This window comes from Malurus melanocephalus, unplaced genomic scaffold, assembly GCF_030028575.1.
Source record: "Malurus melanocephalus ecotype Western Australia unplaced genomic scaffold, MMel_1.1 scaffold_35, whole genome shotgun sequence".
Lineage (NCBI taxonomy): Eukaryota > Metazoa > Chordata > Aves > Passeriformes > Maluridae > Malurus > Malurus melanocephalus.
This window is the reverse complement of record NW_026623267.1, coordinates 3,193,384-3,213,851: the sequence shown is the minus strand read 5'-3', so window position 1 is coordinate 3,213,851 and position 20,468 is coordinate 3,193,384. Positions and strand designations below refer to the sequence as shown.

The 20,468-nt window shown below is 35.0% G+C and overlaps 1 protein-coding gene across 1 annotated transcript; it reads left to right on the top strand.

Moving 5' to 3' along the window:
* The first annotated feature begins 81 nt into the window (after positions 1-81).
* On the top strand, positions 82-18,891 carry UFL1 (UFM1 specific ligase 1). The gene is made up of 19 exons (XM_057364119.1): positions 82-164; positions 446-591; positions 1,091-1,119; positions 1,858-1,955; positions 2,756-2,870; positions 3,110-3,240; positions 3,882-3,940; positions 7,220-7,366; positions 8,460-8,635; positions 9,296-9,475; positions 9,805-9,925; positions 12,081-12,203; positions 13,933-14,053; positions 14,938-15,101; positions 16,167-16,297; positions 16,436-16,516; positions 17,276-17,361; positions 17,780-17,960; positions 18,652-18,891. The coding sequence occupies exons 1-19, from the start codon at positions 82-84 to the stop codon at positions 18,862-18,864; spliced, it is 2,385 nt and encodes a 794-aa protein (XP_057220102.1). The 3' UTR covers positions 18,865-18,891.
* The last annotated feature ends 1,577 nt before the right edge of the window (positions 18,892-20,468 follow it).

The window sequence follows — 20,468 nt, the reverse complement described above, 5'->3', positions numbered from 1 at the left end:
CTCGGGTTCTCCCTTCTGTCTGCTTGACCAGTTGAGGTCGTTCCCCAGAATTTGTTTTGGTTAAAGAAAAATAATTCCGGAATGCGCAAAAATAAAATAAAAATGCACGGAAGTGTTAAAGACACGAATTCTGTGAGTAGAGGCGTTGCTAAATTCACCAKCAGGTGCGATCTTACAGCTGACAGGGCTGACAGCTGTTCAGGAGGAGAGTAAAAGTTTTGGAGAGATGCCCCGCCCAAGTGAAGCCATATGGATGATTTTTCATATGTTGATTGGTAGCAGGATGCAGCCTTCAATTTCTTAGTCTGCAAAAGTGTGATTCACAAAGAACTGCTAGCAATCTTCATTGTTCTTCCTGTTTCTAGTGCATTTGAAACATCCATTTAAAAGTAATCTTAGCAAGTACTTCCTTAAAATAACTGTTTATTCCTTCTGCTGTTGYTAGATTGTCAGAACGGAACTGTATAGAAATTGTCACAAAACTGATTGCAGAAAAGCAGCTGGAAGTAGTGCACACTCTTGATGGCAAGGAGTATGTCACTCCAGCACAGATCACYAAGGAGATCCACGATGAGCTTCAAGTTTGTGGTGGTAAGTGTGGCATTTGCCTTCTTTTGAATTTGGAAGTCWATTTTGAAGACTTCATAAAGAATTTAAAAGTTTCAATGCCCTTAATCTTTCAGAAAAAGTCAGCTTGCTTCTGTTTGCATTGCCTACAGAGTAATTACCAGCTGCTGTTTTATTTTCACTTCAGATCTGTGTCAGGCTTTTAGATAAGCATACGAGAGATTTTACTTGGTTTATTTTCACCCATGCAAAATTTCAAAATTATTCTCCTTTCGTACCGTTCACAGTAATAATATTTGTAAATCGTCATATGGGACAGCTTGGACTGAATTAAAATTTGCTGTGATTTTGTTATTAGCATCATGCAAAGGTAGGAATTTTTAACATCTCTGGGTACGCATGGACTAGTTTAATTGGTCTACAGAAGAAGTATTTAAATATTGTGTGCAATGAGTTGTGCTATATTCTAAATCTGTTCAAATATGTTTTATGTACTAAAAGTGTATTTCAATTTTTCTTGAAGGTCGAGTTAACATTGTCGACTTACAACAGGTAACTGTAGTAATAATATCTTTATACTTTATTTTCTTCACCATGTATATTGTGAGTATGGAGTTCATTAGTTATACTGCAGCTAAGCTATTTTTTTAAAACAACAAATTTTATTAAGAGCTGGTTGCTCATGTCAGGATACTGCAGATTACTTAATCTCKCCATTTATTGCTTTATTGAAACCTCCTCTCTGCTTAATGATAATCGAGGACTTCTGGAATCACCACTGATATATACAGTTTTTGTTTAGGAACCTTTTCTTTGTAAACTAAGAAGKCAGACAGAAAAGAAATGTTACCCATTTAAATTTAAAGCTGCAGGAGCATGCATAATTAACTTTGCATGCCTCTWTGGATCTTCCCTCTTCCTTCATTATTCTCTTGTCTTCACTAATCTTTGTCCTCCAGTAGGCTTTCTCTGTGACTGATTTTCCCTTCAGGCTTGAGCAAAATTACTTGGAAACAGAAAACATTTCTGAAAACCAGTTTCCTATTTTCTATTATTGCTTTCTGGTTTTGTTTTTCTTAAATACAGGTTTCTTTTAACCTTGTCACAGTTGTAAAGAGAAGTTTTCCTCCTAAAGCATTGCTGCCTTATTCCAAAATACAGATTAAGTGCATTTATATGCAATAGTAGAAAAAAAATAAAAGCAGCTTTCCTCATGATATAGGAATGTGTAAATAATATCTCAATGTTCTTGAATGAGTTTAGTTCTGATAAGAGATTTTTTTTTTTTAGGTAATAAATGTGGACCTTCTACACATTGAAAACAGAGCTAATGACATTGTTAAATCTGAGAAAGGTATTCAGCTTGTACTGGGACAGCTTATAAATGAGTGAGTACCTTCAGGTGCAATATTTATAACACTTTTCTATTTTTTAAAACTAAAAATAATATCCAGCATTTGTTGATTCTGAAGTGAGGTACATTTTTCTTGGCTGATACTAGGGCTGCTTGGTGGTGATCAGTGCAGTGAGTCYATGGTGTAAAGGCCTTACTGCATATCTGTGTTCAGTGTCCTGCACTTCAGTGTCCTCTGCACTTAAGAGGCTTCATTTCTTAGTCAATGTCTTTGTGTACAGCAGCCAGATCTCTCTCTGGCTTTGCTGCCTGCCTCAACTATTGACAAACCTTCTCATCTCTTGTTTTACCTCACAAGCAGAAGATGTTTGGGCTAGTTATTTCATGGCTTTCAGCACACTAACAACCACTGAAGTAATACTCTTATGGGGTTTCTCTTTTTATTGATTGAACTTCAGGATATGCTCCTGTCAAAGAATGTGAAGCACCTGGCTCTCTTGAAATAGTTAAGACCTGTCTTGCTTACTAATGCCCTTTTGTAATTTTCATTAACATAATGTTTTCCTCTTTCTGTTTCTTGAAATTTTCATAAAAGTAGGTAAATGGCCCATCTTAATCCTCGCTACCTGGTTCACAGGCTTTTTTTAAAAAACACACATTTTCACTGACACTGTTCTTCTTTATTCATTTAAAATAACTTTCAGTTTATTTTTCCAAAGATGCCACAGCAAAACATGTTTTAAAAGAGCTCAGTTATTCAATGTGTGATCTTRAGGTTGACTTTGAATTTCACGCTTAATATGTTGTCTGTTGGTTTTCTTGTTTTTACAAAAGGAGTTACCTGGATCACTTAGCAGAAGAAGTAAATGATAAACTACAGGAAACGGGTCAGGTGACAATATCRGAGCTCTGCAAGGCATACGACCTTCCAGGAGACTTCCTGATACAGGTGATGAAAGCCACCAACCTGACCAAATGCAGAATTGGTTGTGTCCCCCTTTGTTCTCTTATCTCTGCAGCATCCATGCCTTTAAGTCACCATTTCGTACAGAATTAATACTAAGGCTCAATCTTAGTTTTCATTGTGCATTTCACACTCCYATCTTCTGCAAGTTTTCTGTCATTAGATACTCATATATCTGATGAAAGGAAAYCATGCTTAGAAAAGCTCAATTTTTCTATTTGCAGGCATTATCCAGGCGTTTGGGCAAAATTATTCATGGACAGCTAGACCAGGAAAACCGTGGGGTGATTTTTACCGAAGCCTTTGTGTCCCGCCATCGAGCACGCATTCGTGGACTCTTCACTGCAATTACTCGGTAAGTTGCAATGCCTGCAAACACTAAAACATTTTTGCCATAGGTCTTTATGGGCGGGCCAAATGCACTTGTGATTAAAAAGGAAAAGAAAATAAAGACCTATGGATAGATTCCCCTACGTTTAGTTCAGTTCCTGGGTCCAGTTCTCAGTTATGTTAGACTTATGTGTTAGAAATAGGGACTCTCCTTTGAAAAACAAAGGGAAGTATAACAGTATACATTATAAAACTTTCTTTAGTGTTTTGGCTGAACAAAATGTTTATCTGTARTTCCTCCATTTGTTGTGGAAAATCTGTCCTCTTGTCTCTCCTCTGCTTCCCAGTCAGTTACATGTTGATGAGGTCACTACATGTGATTATAAATAAGTTTTACTTAGTAAATCAATGCATTTCTGTGTCAATTTGTAGGACAAGGAAAACTTAGCAAAGCAAACGTTTCCTTACAATAATGATCTTAGCTTTTGTTATAACTTCACAGTAATTCAAAATTAAAACGTTGTAAAGTGTTTTAAACACCAGTGTAGTGTCCTGAGGCTAAAATAAACATAGTTTTGTTCATCTAAAGTAACCTCTCATTTCTGTATTTTCCATGGCAGTTTCATGTCATTAACTTATATTGTTTTGTTTTCCTTTTTTTCCAAGGCCTACATCTGTAAGTAACTTGATCACTCGGTATGGATTTCAAGAACATTTACTTTACTGTGAGTTTCATTCAGAATATTTTGTGTGTTTGTTAGGAAATGCATTCTTCAGTGCTAGAAGTATCGTTTCAAAGAAGCATTTTAGTATATAGCCTTAATTCTGAAWTAGAGAACAATATGTTTCTCTTTAGTGTGCAAAGTATTAAACCCTCTGTGCTATCCATAACTGAAGGGATGTTCTCTGTATCCAAAGCAATGCAAGCATGTGTTGAGAGAAGCCTCTGGGGGCAGAACGATGCAAGTACAGTACTTATTTATTCATCTCTTTCATTATTTGCCCTAAGCTACTGGCAGTTTTATCACCAAAGCACACAAAAGGGGACAGATTTTATGTAGCCAAATGTCATTAACTGCTCAGGATTTTATTTACTGACTTTTTTTCTGTCATAATGGAGGCAAAGCTTTTGTTGTACTCTTAGTTAAATGACTTTATATGCTGAGAGATAAAACATGTCTTTAAACTGTTTGCTTTTATCTTCTGCAGTTCCTTTTCTAAATAGAATTGTATAAAGATTCCCTATTCAGCTGCTGAAATCTTTAGGCACTATTTGTTTGTCACTTTGTGTACCCTCTYCTATCTCTCCAAAATGCTGCTTCAAGCATCATTAGGTTTCTATGCTGTCTGACCAAGTGCTGATGCTCTTCAAAATCCTTTAATGGTTTTCTATCTCTTCTCATGAATGTTAGTGCTTCTCTTGTTTGATTGGGTTTTTTGCCTTCAGGGCATTGCTCACTTCAGCTCCACTGTAGTATCTCTCTGCTTACCCTCTTGTTCTCTGCCACAAGTTTATTCATTAAAAATTAAAATTTTAGCACTTAAATAAATCATATAAACCCTCTACTTTCACAWAATCAATTACAAATTTCCACTTCCTTCTTTTTAATGTGCCAGCCAGGTTTTTGTTTCAGGTTTTAAAGGGAAAATCTGTGAAATCGCATTACAATATTGTCTCAATACCCAGCAAAGTTCAGTGTTTGTTTACAGTCTATTTCAAATAAGTCTGCCAAATACATCGTCATGCTTTGATCATGTACAGTGTTAATGTGAATTGAGGTTCTGGTGGTTTCCTGGCACCAGTGATCATTGCATTATGYATTTCTAGTACTTTCATGGGGTTTTTTTTAGTGAGTTTGTTAATCTTTTTCTTTAGTTTTTATTGCTATCTTCCATTAGCTCTGCAATTCCTTAATTTTTAAAGAGCTTTTTATCTTTTTACTCACTGACAGACCACATTTGATTTTATTGTGTCCATTTGCTGAGATACTATTTCAATTTCACAAATGCTGGAAAAATACCTTTTAATGATGTTAACGTTTTTGCTTTTATGTTTGTTGCTATTAGCAGCCTGTTTAAACGTCTTTGTCATTTTTCTGTCTCTTCCAGTTCAGTGTAATATTTGTATAATTTACAAACAGCTAATTATTTAATCGAATCTTGGGTTTAGACAGGATAAACGTTACTCTTTGGTTCTGTTGTATGGATGTACTGCTATTCATCTTAGGTTCACGTAAAGTTATGAYAGAAAAGTAGTTTTAGAAATGAGAAACTCATTAGGCTAAAACACTAATTACAAAGCATAAGGAAATCTGATCTTGTTCATTTCTGATTATTATTTTAATGGTGTAGGACAGACACATAGGGACACTTACTGTCTTTGCCAGATGTTGACAGAGACCTGATAGGACACTACAAACTAGTTGGTCACCTTTAAAAGTAAATGTGAGTTTATGAGAGTTCTGCAGAGGTCCTGTTGTTTTAAAACAAAATACTGTCTAGACATAATGGTGGCAGAGTCTGTGAAATGTCTGAGAGCACCTCCTCTGCCCTGGACTTTAGAACTGGCACTAGATATAATACAGAAATTAATTGACATCTTCATTTCATTTCTTCTGACGTCTTCTTTCCCCTGAGGACTCTGGTTCATTAATAGATTTCAACCATGTCTGTGGAGCTCTAGCAAAGTACTTCTTTTTCCTAAAAACTTTGAATAAAAATAAGTGGAAATTGCAAACAGAGAACCAGTCTATATTTTCTGACGATTGCTTAAATTAAATAGGCGCATTGACTCTATTTTCTAGGGTAACTAAAATATTAGGAAGTATAAAAATCTGATTTTATTTCCAGAATTGGTCTTATAAGTTCCAATTTATTCAGTGTAACTGAACCATGGCAGAACATGACTTCTGGCCCTTGTCTTAGATTACTTAGAGCTGTATCTTTTTTCATCTCTTTCTTCTTCGTTTTTTCACTGTAAGTATTGTTCAGCTTTGCTAATGGCAGTTGTGTTCAATGGCTGCTAGCTTATAGAGTAGCATCTACACTGTGGGCATGTCTGACAAAAACCATCATGATTTAATATGTAATGTTTCTTCTGGAGCTGGGTTTTCAGGTAAATTTTCCTGCATAAGTGAGCTAAATCTCTGTGTGCTGTACTAAGCATGTTGTAGTGTTGACTGCTGCTCATAATAAGGAAGAAGCCTTGCCATGTGATACCATTTAATGTTTTGTTCCAGAGTAAAACCTGTCTTTTAATGAGATAGAAATGAACTTAAACTGAGTATAAAAAAGCCATCTGGTAAAGCTCTGGAAATTAGCAGACTTGGCAGCTGATGTCACTGATTTTTTTAAATTTTTTTTTTTTGTATTACAAAAAGGCAAAAGTTGAACATAGGCAAATCAGATATTCCTATACAACTCTAATGGATTTTTAAAAATCTTAATTAGCATCAAGAAGTGCATAGTACTTTGGTACTGGCAGTTACCAATATGTTCTTTGTCAGTAGTATTTGTGCATTCTCAAGTGGTTATTATCGGCACCTGTGTTACACAGTTTAGGTAATGACTTTTCATGTGGTTTTAGTGTGTTCAGATCTCTTTTTTTTCCATCTTGGTTAATATGCAAGCAGTGGATTCAAAGAGAAGATTATTAATTAAATGCTAGTATATTTAACACTTCTGACCAGAGAAAGATTCTTCTGTGTCTGCATTTTCTAAATTAAAAGCTAAAACTGCCCAGGTATGTGTTCATAAGAAATATTTCGATTCTGCCATTGTGGCTCACTCTTTGGAAACATTGTCTGATTTCCAGAGCTTTTGTGAAGAAATTCTCATAAGTGTTAAAAATAATTGATAGAGCTCAGCAGTGTTTCACTAGAACAAGCACAGTCAACTAATTGGTGGGAAGAAAGAAGAAACAAGCCAGGGAAAATAATTGCTATCTTTTGATTAATGGATATATTGATTTAGGAAATGTCTTTTCATTTATTTTGCTCTTGTAGCTTTGCTAGAAGAACTTGTTAACGCTGGTCGTCTAAAAGGCACCGTGGTTGGTGGGAGACAGGATAAGGCTGTATTTATTCCAGACATCTATTCCAGAACACAGAACAACTGGGTGGATTCCTTTTTCAAGCAAAATGGTTATTTAGGTAATTAATCTATATTCTTGCAGATAAAATAGCTTTCTAAAACTAGTTTAGGTAACTTGTCTTACCTTAATATAGTTAGTGCTTAGAGTGAAGCCTCACAAGGATAAGTGGAAATCAATAAAGTAACTGATACTCCTTTGCTAAAAGACCATCTAGCTCATAATGAATGCGTGTTACTTTATCATAGTGACCTGTATTTCAGTGGAGGGAACTGTACTGCTAAACAGTAACTATGTCTGACAGAGTTTGTGAGAATACTACTTTTATTACTGCTCTGAAAACATTTACTAGCATGCTCGTTGCAGACTTTTCAGATCATCATGGCTGGAATTTCAGGCCAGTTGTCCATGTTACAACAAAACTTTGGCTGCTAGTAGTCCAAACATGCAATGCTCAGAAAGGTTTTTTTTTCCAAAATAATATTTGTAGAGCTAGAGTGAGTAGCACTAGTGTCCTAATTTGAATCCAGACAATTCTATTTAACTTCAAGCTGAGGGATGCTGGATGATGGTGTTTTTAAACACCTTAAGTTGTTGGAAAATGTGGATCTGAATAAAGAGAGGAATGTATTTTTATGATCCCAAAGGGTCAGTCCCTAAGTAGCAGTTTTTCTTGCACATTGAAAAGGTTCACCATAATTGACAATGATAGTATTAAGTGTTTCTGTAGTGCTGCTTGTCTGATGGACTGTCAGTCTTCAAATGTTTTCCAAATGTCTTAAGTATAAACTGCTAAATAATTGAGAACAAAACACTTAGACATTGTATGTACTGTATTGTTCATGCTATATTAGAATGCTTTGGACAGATATGACTGCAGATATGAACTTAATGGTATACGAATCTGAAAAAAGCTATTTTCTAAACTTAGGCCAAAGTCATGTCCATGATTTAATCTTCATACTTCTATTAACAATGTTTAGATGTAGCTTGTGCTGAAAAGTTTTAGGTCAGCATTAGCCTAAGGGCTGCATTTACTTGTATAAAAACTATGTGGAACTCTTCATTTCCTGCTTTCAAAATAAAGTCATCCCATGAGAACTTATATATATATGAAGGAACTAAATTTTAACAGACATCTAACTCTTTTATAGAATTTGATGCATTGTCCAGACTTGGCATTCCTGACCCAGCAGGCTACATTAAAAAAAGGTACAAGTCTACACAACTCTTATTTCTGAGAGCAGCTTGTGTTGGTCAAGAAATCGTGGCTCAAGTTGAAGCCTCTGTAGAGGAAGCCATCAGCTCTGGAACCTGGATAGATGTAGCAGTAAGCAATCCTTTCAGTTGTTGTTGGATTTATTTATGTTTTCTTATTTTTGTGTCAAATGATATTTTATTGAAACTAATGACATTCCATGTTATCAAAGAAGAAAATTCAGTTTAAGTAAAATAATAAGTAAAAAGGCATTATTTGCATTTGATTTGATTGGAACAAAAACAGGCATACTGGCATTCAGTTTATAGGTATGCAAGACTGACTTTAATTTCAAAATTAGTACTAAAGTACTTTGCTAGAGAGCAATGTATTTCTGTTGGACTTTTTTTTTGAGAAAATGCTGATACTGAATGCTTGCGACTCTTTTGGTGAGCAGAGGGATCTCAGGCACTTTGTCATGGCTAAGTCCTAATTTTAGGCCTTAGAACACTACCTTGTCACTCTTAAGTCCTGCTTTTGTTCTGTGTTTGGTGTTGCTCTGGAGCTGTTGAACTTCATTTTTAAGAAGTTGCTGTGCATTTGCCCAGAGGTAACACAGTTTCTCAATCAAAGTTTATTTGCAATGTAGAAGATTTAAAGTAATGTGTACTCTTAAATTACTAGCTTAATTTGAAAAGTGCAATGTTTTCTTAATAGTTAGCAGATATCAGATGACATCTATTCTGTTTATCCACATACAAGGTTGTTGTATTTTAATTTTCTTTACCCTAGACTCTTCTGCCCAGCTCGTTGTCAATAGAGGATGTTGGGATTTTGCTTCAGCAAGTGATGAGGTCTTTAAACAAAAGCTCTTCGGGTTTAGTCTTCAATGACACCATTGCAGTCAGTGAGAAATTTCTAAGCAGCTGTGCTGACCTCTTTTCTGATCTGATGCAACAGAAAGCTGAAAAGGTACAGTAGGTTTTTTGTTGGTCAAAATGCAGTGTGTGTTGAGTGTTGGAGTAAAGCTCATGTGCCTTTCTAGTTTCTGTTACCATGCCTGTACATCTCATCTGAAGTACAGCTAGAGAAGAAGCAAAACAAATGAGCAGCAGGTTTCTGTGTTTAATGGGTATAATTTAATGTRTGTTCTGGTGCACTCAGGAAGCACAGTTTGTTCGTGTGTTGGACTTGGAAAAACATCGTGTTTGATTAGTGGCCAAAAGGCTTAAATGTTTCTATATGTTTCTTCCATTGCTCTGTGTATCTTTTTGCTATGAAGTGCATGTTCTTCATTTTAGGAAATTAAAAACAACCCTGTTAATTTAATCACTGAAGAAGATTTAAAACAGGCTTCTTGTTTAGAGAACTCATATGCTAATAAAAAAGACAAAAAGGATGAAAGAAGAAAGAAAGCAACAGGTAAAACATGARTATTTAGCTTGAGAATAAAAAAAAGGCTTGTTTTGTCTTTGAAATAGTCAAACATAAGGTTAGTATATTTTGTAGTATTTTAAATACTTCTAGTCCATTGCTGAAGATATTTAAGAAATAAATATTTGAGAGACTATTTTCAGACTTAGAAATGCAGAGAAAGTACCATAAAAGTCTCTTGAGTTAGTTCAACACTAGGTAGCTGTTTTTAGAAGCAAGGAATCCATGTTCATTTATTATTTTATGCAGTATGATCATATAAGACTGAGTAAAACCAGTATTAGGTCAGGGACCTCTGTGTTTTATTACACAGTATGGATACACTTTTGATTTCCACTTTTCATGAATTTGGGAAAATTAATGTATTTCTTATTAGTCTTGAGATGTTAATTCCAAAACAACTTTGCCCAAATTGTGAATGAGCTTTTGGGGGTTGTTTTTGAAAAATACTTGATGTCTTTCTGAGGAAATCATGCCATAGAACTTTCTCTTGTTTGTATATGTAACAGTTACTTGGAGATTAAGATGGGTTACTTTGAGATATATCCTGGATTAAATTAATCCCTTACTCCGTTTGTGTGGTGACTGTTTGGAATAGATTTTAATAGATGGAAGAATAAAAACGTGTGGGTTTAACCCTTTGAAATCTTTTTGATTTTCAAAATAGTATTAAATCTGAAGACTGTATTTGGAGTCCCAGAAACTTCATGTGGCTCTTGTGTTGCTAAAACATACCTGAGCAATCTGTGTTGAGCTCCCATGCAGTGTTACTGTGCTACTGAAAGTATGAGAATTAGAGAACTGATTCATCTGGCTTAATTGAATATACTCATCTGCAAAATAGAACATTCTACGCTTAAAAAAAAAGCCATGAGTAGGCCTCAGTTGACATGGAAATTGAATTTATTATTGCCACAAAATATAGCAGATTTTTCCAGGCCATAGCTGAGATAGAGAAGATTGTACTTTAATTGAACTGCCATGCCCTCTGAGGAGTGAGGCTCAGTACTGATCCTGTACTTCATGTCTAGACAAATTCATATCCACAGATAACACGCTGCACCATCAGCAAACACTACCGTGAAATGTTTGATTATGGATTGTTATGTGCACTACCTAAAAAAAACCCAACATAAGTTTTATTTAATGCAATTACTGTAATGCAGTCACATTTCAAATAAGCTTGTGAAAAGCACCAATTTTTTTTTGCTCTTCCTGCAAAGTGATGCTTAAAAATCCATCTATAGCATGTAACAGATACAGTTAACTTTATAAGTAGTAGCATCTTGTCTTTGTGTCTCCTTTTCTTCAACAATAGTAGGTATATAATGTAGTTATTTGAAATTCTTGGCCAAATTTAAATGGGAAAAATAACTACTTTCTAAGGCATAGTGTATGTATGGAACCAGTTATTCTAGAGTTTAAAATTTCTTCCAAGTGAAAAAATAATGGAAGAAGCTGTGAAAAAGGGAACAAACAGCAGAACAGTTTACCTTGTGGAGAAGGGACTGTGTATAGCAAATTGAGATTCTGTCTGCAGTTGGATACGTTGACTGCAGGACTTCTGAACAAAATAATTTGTTTTGTGTGTCAGAACTGGAACATCCCATTGCTGTATTGTCATCCAAGGATAATCAAAAATGATTGAGTGTGCTAGTTATTTGAATATGTGCTTCCAATAATATTTTGGATAAATGCTTTTAGCGTAGGATTATTTTCTCTGAAAATTAACAAAGTTACATTATCTAAAATATTTTTGACAAGCTCAAGTTATTTGGCATCATTGAATAAAAATGCCAAATACCTACTGAGATGTTATTTTCAGCCAACAGAAAAATCTCCCGTTACACTAGGAACACTGTTTTCGGCTGAAGGAGCATACTGCTTTTTTTTGTTTTTTTAATTAGTGTTTGAGTTTATTAATGACATTAGCTTAAAAAAAGCTGTGCCTCAGTTGTGTTTTTTTCTTAAGATTTATACTTATGGCCCTAAGATTCTGGAATATATGTTCTAGGTCGTGTTTAGAACCAGGTTGTGATTTTCAGTTCAGTATTACCAAGTAACACAGATGAATTACCATGGTATTGTAAACTTTTTAAGTGCTGCGACTTTCCTATGTACTAAGCAAGTAATTCCCCACCAGAGGGCAGTGGAAGCGTGAGAGGAGGAGGCGGTGGGAATGCCAGAGAGATAAAGGTTAAAAAAGCTAAGAAGAAAGGAAGAAAGGATGCTGACAGCGACGAAGAGTCACAAGGGTCTGCCACAGGTTTGAAGTTTTATTTTAGGCACTATGTATTTATATCTATTCAACATGGTTTTACCACTTGCTTTTTTTGTTCTTCACCCACTGTTTAGATAAAGTCAGGTAAAATGTCAAGAAGATGAGAATACTATTTAGTTAAAATTGTATAAATGGATATTGTTGCTATTTAAATGAAACGGACATATCATGTTCACTGAAAAATACAGCTTAATCTTTAAAGAAAGACGTTTAAATCAAGGAAATAATAGCTTCTATTTTTTTTTTTATTTTACATAGGAAATGCCTTATATTTTGGAGTGAATATTACACTCGATTCTGTAACACCTGCTGAATGAATGGCAAAATTAACAAATCATAGCAATGTCAAAAAAGTTTTTTTCACAGGGACAGAATATACAGTCAGAACTAATGTTTTTGTAGTTTTAGTATCACTGCTTATTGGTGCCTATTTCTCTGCTTTGACTATTACAAGAAGGAGCGTGAGTGGCTTGCTAAGAAGTAAAAGCCAGCATTGTTAGATTTAGAGCAAACACTGGTTGCAATTGAAGCAATCGTGTTCCTTCTTTTGTTTGATGGAGAACCAGAAATGTTTGCTTCCACACATATATAGTGTCCAGATTTTCAATACTGAGTGAAAAATATTTTTAAACATATTTGAAGTGTGAAGGACGATATAGTAATTTTGTTTGATATTGCTCTCATAGAGTACTGTAATTCACATATAAATGAACTTATTTTTCAGGACTGCTCAGTTACTGAGTAAAACAGTGTTCACTCAGTTKTTKTTTTTTTTTTTTTTGTATAGGCTTTCTGTTTGGCCCTTATTGCTCCATGTATTGCTGTATTATAATAAATAGCTTGAACCATAATCTCAAATTAAACTGGGATGAAACCATTCAAATGTAAATAAGATATTTTTTAAAACCTGATTTAGGCTCCCTTTTCACTTGTTTATGATAACCCTTTTTGTTCGTTACTGTTGTGGCACGACGAGGAACATCATTGATCTCCAAACATTCAGTTACTTTATGTGCAGAATAAGCCTGCTTTAAGGTGCATCTGGAACGTGGACTGCCTGTCCTTTTCTGGCTCTCTGTCATCATTCTGATCTCATTATTATATGTAAAAACTAAATTCTGCAGCACCCAAGAAAACTTTGTGTGCTGTGCAAAATCAAAATACGGATGCACTAAAGTTGATTTTATTACTGGAACACCTTGTCTGGTTTAATACTACTTTTTTCATGTCTCAGATTTTGTACTGTAACCTCAATTTTAGGATACTGTGTTACATGATTATGTACCTTACTAAATGGAGTTTAAAAAAATAAAAACAACCACCTTGTAAAATCCTTCAAGTAGGAACACTCTGTTCAGTTTTGGCATTTTAAAATCTATTTGGTCTTGGTGACATTATGGTTTCTAAACTAATGGGCCCAGCAGGCTGAAAAAAAATCTCACCAAAAATGCATATCCTCATACACTCCTTAAATTATTGTCTATTAAAATATAATAATGCAATTTCTAAGTGATCAAAAGAGAAATTTGGTTCATTTTTCAAGCATGTAAAATTCAACTGTGATGTGTATTCATTCTTTTTTTTTCCGTTGTTGATAATGCATTTCTTCTGTGGTGTTTGGACTTTGAAGTTTTCCAGTGTCTCATGCCATAGAACAATAGCAGCAATGCTAAATGGAATGTTTTCTCAGTGAATGTTGTCATGGCCACTACAGGTAGGAATAAGAAGCCGGAGTTCCCTTTCATGTCACAAGAGGAAATTGAGGATGTTTTAAAGACCCGCATGCATGATTGTCCTGAAGAGCTTATTACAGAAATTGCTGAACATCTAAGAAGGTAATTTCAATAATTCTGCTGGAGTTAGAAAATTTGTGATTCACTTCAGGTGAATCTACACTTCAGTCTGTTTTTCTTGCTTAGAAAAATGTGCTTTGTTGATAGAAGTGAATCACAATATTCTTTTTCTGTACAGCTCCATGTTATACACATCTTACATTTTAGAAAGCTGTGCTGACACAATAGTGTTCTTCTACTTAGCAGTACCTGGTCCTGCAAGCTTATCTTCAGCATGATGGCTGTATTTCCACCCCTTTACTCTGATCCATGCTGGGGGTTCATCAGTCCCATCTTATGGACAGCCTTTGGTACATGTTCATGTTCCTGCCATTTGTGTCACTGCTGTAGCCATRCAAACTGGGTAGTAAGTTATGTCAGCAAACTGAGCTATGCAAAGATGAATTGTTTCTTCTAAAACATGCTCCGTACCAGAGAGGATGTGAATATGTATGTTCAGAGCAAAAGAACATGATAAGAGCACAATACCCAAGCTTGAATGAACTTAGAGTGCAATAGTAACTGTGTCTTTAGAAATTTTTCCAGAGACCCCTGAAAGTTGGTGAATAGCATTGCTTCTGGAAATTTTTATCTTTCACCTTGTTCCCATTTAGGAGTTGTTAAAAGTTAAAACCTTGGCATACATTTACATACCACACATACTATAACATTAGTATATCTACCATTAAGTACATATTTATTTCCTTGGGGTTTTTTTCTGGTTTCCATTATTTGCCTTTTGTTTGTCTCACCATTCTGTAGCATTCATGTCCCATTCATTTACTGTGTAATGAGGTAGCTTTCTCTATTGCAAATATATTTGGGAAGACTTATTATCATTTCACACTTTGCTCAATGTTTTCTTCTTTCTTCTTTCCTGCTCTAAGACCTTTAACAAAAACTTATCAGGAAGTTGTGCGTTCTGTTTTTACGTCTTCAACATCTTCCTCTGGAGCAAACAGAAGACAGGCTATGAAGGACTTGCAGGAGGAATTCTCAAACTTGTACAACAACATTCGGTTATTTGAAAAGGGAACAAAGCATTTCACAGGTACAAAATACATATTTAAATTTAAATGTTAAATTTATTAATGATGTTTATATGACATACAAACACAGATGTTAAGTTTGTTCCAGATTCTACATAGAAGGTCAAAGAGGAGCAACAGTTGAAAAAGAAAAACCTAAAAAGGAAAAACTTTAAATGTCTTTACTATGCCTAACACTTCTGTTATGCTGAAGTGTGTTACTTTGCACACTTGTTGAACTACATTCTCTGTACTTTATATCTGTATTCTGTTATGTCAGGATAAGTGTGTTCTTATCCTTTCTTCCCAAGCATTCTCACTCCTTCCAATTTTTCGCTAAGTAAAAAAAAAGGGGGGGGGGGGGGAGAAATTAGTAAGCTCACTTTATTCTGTCAGCTGTGCTACTAATGATTGTGTACCACTAGATTCTAAGCTGTTGTTTGAACCTTACAGGTTTGATACTGAAAGTAGCTGCTGCTTGAGGATAGTCTATCAGAAAGTTGTAGATTTGTTTTACAGGTGTTTACTTTAAAGGTGTGAGAGAAAAGTTAGCATTAGGAAAACGCTGTAGACATTTCCAAGATTCTCTGCTGTATTCAGCTTTCTTCTAGAACTTTCCCTATGGAAAACTTTTAACAGAACCTGATATTCCTGTATTTTGGGATATATGTCCAAGCATTTGTTCTTGGACATGTATTCTGTAGCTTCTTTTTATTTCCAAATTCTAGTATTACAGTCTTAAAGCCTGTTCTTCCATTTAGCTGCTTGTCCTGCAGAATTTTCCTTTGAATACTTTTGATGTGATCAATAGCAGTGGTTCAGGAGGATTGATTGTACAAGGTCTAGTTTACTGCTTATTAACATTAGCAATGCATAAAAATGTTCTTACAGATCTGAAAGCTGACATTTTTCACTGGAGAATGTTCCATAAGAATGTTACAGCAAATGAGGGATGTTATCTTCATGTATCCAGATAACTTTCTCATATTACTCATGGTGGATAGAGTCCGCAGTTTAGAAGGTGCTGTGATAATGTCATAGGAATCAGATAACTGTAAGTTACTTTAATCACTCATTTCTTTCAGCAGATGATACTCAGACTAACCTTGCCAAACACCTGTTGAAGACTCTGTGTACAGACATTACAAATCTGGTTTTCAACTTCTTGGCATCCGAGTCAATGATGACAACAGAAAATTACTCTACAATCACAAGTGAGGTACAGAAATAACAGTTCCTTTCTAACAGTCTCAAGTAAATCAGTGATGTCGGTTCAATAAGAAATTGCTTCAGTTGAAATATGCCTCCATCTAAAAAGATTGATAATACAGATTATTTCCATTCTTGTCCCATACAGGGCAGAATCAAGATTTTAGGTAAACTGCCAGAAGATACCAAAGGTCCTTTAACTAAACTCCATACTTCTCTGAATGGCAAGGTAAAATGAATCCAAGTTCAGGGTTTCTGTTCTGCTGATACAATTCTAATAAATAGCTGGCAAACATAGTGTAGTACACAGTCACTGCTGTTGTGGATGATGAAGGTAAAATAATCTTTTGAATTTCCGTAAAGCACTGAGGAAGGTGTGTTTCCATATCTGTGAATTTGCAGAGGTGAAAAGGTGTTCTTACATTTTGGTACTGATAGTCACCTTTGGCTCTTTGCTGCCAGATGAAATCCAGAGTGTCTTTTATGGGCAAGTGAGAAGAGTGAGAGCTGAGATAGAATCTCAGAGAATCAGTGTAAAGTGGTTGATGTTTCTTGTATTTTGTTCCCAAAGTTCTTGGTTGTTCTCCCATTTATTTCTTAACTAGTAAAACTACTGATATTTCAAAAAAACCCAAATGTTCGGATTATGGTAGTGTAGGCACAAGGAGAGTTATTTATTCTTTAATGCAAAAGGCCATACTGAGGTGTTTCTTAATAAAAATATATCTGTAAATAATTTTAGAACGTGTTCATTTTTTAATTTAATTTCCAAGACTAATGAATTACAGTTTGGGTTACTATTTAAGTATATGAAATGTTATAAGATGACCAAAGGTAATTTCTGCTAAATACATGTTACTTTCTGTTTTTTCTGTAGTTTATTTCAAGTGTATTCACAGTTGTCTTTCTGTCTGATTAACTGTGAACAGTAGTTAAGCTTTTTTATAATCTGATAACACAGATTAAATATGTATATTATTTTAAATAGAGTATAGAAGATTTTCTTTCGTGCCTTGATTCTGCAGTGGATATTTGTGGTATTATGGTGAAAAAAGGAGACAAAAAGAAGGAAAGGTATGTTAATTTTATTTATTCTATGAAGTATAGCTATATTGCTGCACAAATGGGGGATGGTTAGTATGGGAGCAGTCACACTGAATATGTAAGCAAGAGGCAGTCCTTTCTGAAGTGCTTAACTGAAAAAAAATCAAGCAGTCCTAAATCCATGGGAGAAGGAGGAGAGGAGAATTCACATTTAGCTAATTTTCTTGATTCACTGCTTTCTGCAGTATAGTGTATAAATTATCTAGGGGTCTTTCAAAATCTATGCCAGTGATAGCTTTTTTTTTTATTTTTGAATTTCACATAAATGGTCAGTTTTATTAATTTATCAATTAATAAAATTAATTTATGTTAGATGTGTTTTAATGTCTGTAATCAACTRCTAGAATCATAGAATCATATATTTGTTTAATATATTCTTGTTCCTTAGGCAAGTCCTGTTTCAGCATAGACAAGCTCTTATTGAACAGCTCAAAGTCACAGAAGATCCAGCTCTTGTTCTGCACCTGACATCAGTACTGTTATTTCAGTTTGCAACTCATTGCATGCTTCATGCACCAGGAAGATCAGTACCACAGATCATTAATTTCCTAAGTGGCAAGATCCCAGAGGTATTCTTTTCTAGCTTTTAAAGAAAGTGGAAATCACTTTTTTTTCCATGTCAGAACATTGAAGTTGTGCCTTACGCTATTTCTGCTGCATAAACCTGACACCATTGGGTTTCATGTCTAAACATTACTTCATGTGCAGAATATACAATTCCTCTGATTTGTACTGTATTTCAAACTATCGTTTCAGGGGTCTGTCATGAAAACTTTTTTATAAAATTAAAAATCAATATATTATGACTCCTTTGCCTTTGTCCATAGAGACAACTCTGTCTTGGGGGATGTTACAGTTCTTATAAATGAACATTTTTTTCCTCAGAGCTAGAGCATGGTTGCTTTTTAAACTTTTCCATTTTTAAAGAAAGGTGTACTTCTTCAAGAGCAAGTACACTGAAATTCTGTATTTTATACTGCCAAAACTGGTGATGTTTACTATCTACATTGCTTTCATGCTTCAGTGGTTAATTGTCCTGTTTTTGCAGCATGGCTGCACTTTCAGTTTTCTGCCTCTTTGAATGTCTCTCAGAATTTAGGTTGTCAAATACTTTGCTGGAAATATATTTATGTACCGTTAACTCTCTTTACCCAAGAATGGGAGAATGCTTTTTAAAAAATTAAATGTTTAATTATAGGTCTGTCTACTTTCTGCATAACATTGACCTCCCCTGGTTTTGTTCTCATTTTTTGCCCTCAGGATCAGCAATCTCTGTTAGTCAAATACCACGGATTAGTGGTGAAACAGTTGACCAGCCAGACTAAGAAAACTGAACACGGAGACAGTGACACAAAAGATAACATGGAAGAGGAGGAAGGAGCAGAAAGCATTCGAAAAGAGCTCCAGGAAATCACTACCTCTATCAAAGATCTTGTTCTAAGACCTAGGAAGTTTTCTGTAACAGAGGAATAAAACTGTTATTCAGCTTATCCACCTCCATGATAGAGTCAGATTTTATTTTCCTCTCTTGTGAAAAAAAGGGGCGATAGAAAATGCTTGACAAACTTTAAAATTTGGCTTCTAGTAATTTGCCAGGGAAATCACAGCCAAGGAACACAGTTGCTGGGTGATGATGGCAAATGGAGTTCTGTTATACATTACTACAGTAACACTCATTAATGTAGATGTGGCAGAACACAGCTGTGGGCACTCTGAGTATGAAACCAGTGGATTTTAATTGGCATCCTCCTGTGAGGCCTCAAGAAATTATTCTTCAGATCACAGTGTATTTTGTTTCATATACACACAGGCTSATAGTTTTACTTCTCTGATTTGGATTTGTAGTGACATAAGAATTGCACATAAATATCTCTAAGCCTGTCTATTTTATATTGAAATACTGGTTTTTAAACATACTCTGATACCTAATTGCATACCAGCAAAGGCCATCTTTACTCTGGTATCATTAGTGGATTTTTTCAGCTTCTGTTCACTGGACTGCAACAGTAAAAATATTTTGAGTACAAGTGAGTATTGATAAACTTAAGGGAAGTGACCCAGTGCTAATGTGAGTTTCAAGATGTATTGAAAGTTCATGAATATCAGCACACTCATACTACTGATGCATTCTGCTAATATCTGAAATAGCTGCTCATTTAAAATTTGTAATTTAGACAGGGGAGGTGACATTCTTTTGCATTGGTGTTTTGGGAACAGAAAAATACTGTTACACCTGCCATGTTATACATGCCAGATGTTCATTCAGCAGACTTGTTGAGTGGTCCAGTTCCCATAGCAGATAGAAGCATTCGTTTGCATTCTGTCAGCTCTTGAGAGAATTTGTGGTGTGCTGCTTATCCTGAGTTGCTTGAAAATAGTTTCGTTTATGATCTTTCTACGTAAACTTCATGGACAGAAATATTGCTTTCCTCAAGTTTTCTGCCAGCCTTATTTTTACATGAGCAGTACTTTATGTCTTCAGGAAAGGGCAAAAATGTGAAAAATGGAGTTCTGCCAATATTAATGACATGATTCTTGTATGGCAAATATATTTAGCTGATTTTGAAAAGAAGATAATTTTCTAACTCGAAATATTTAAGTTCTTTTACTTCAGGGATGCCTGTTGATCCAGTGTGTAATTTCAGGGGTCTGCATTACATCAAGGTTGAGTAATAAGAGATGAAATAGCATTCTTTTCACTAAAAATGTCATTCACCAGTTCTTGCCAAAATTGATGCTGAGAGCAAATTCTATGCAAATTCTACTTCATTCAAATGTTTCTATTTTCCAACAATTCATGTATTCTTTGAGCTTAATCATGAACATACCCAAGCCTGAAATTGCAGTAAGTGGAAGAGGCCACTTATGTGATGAGAATCACCCTAGTAACAGAGTAACAAATGTTAAGGTAATTTTGGTGATGTAAACAATAGGATTTTACACATTTAAAAGGCAGTAATGTTTAACAATGTTCATGCCAATGTTGATCTTTTATCAGCCATAAGGCAAAACAGTTTGGAGTTGTAAAGCAGAAGCAAAGTGGTTTCTCTTTCCTTGGCTGGAGGTTATAACAGCTG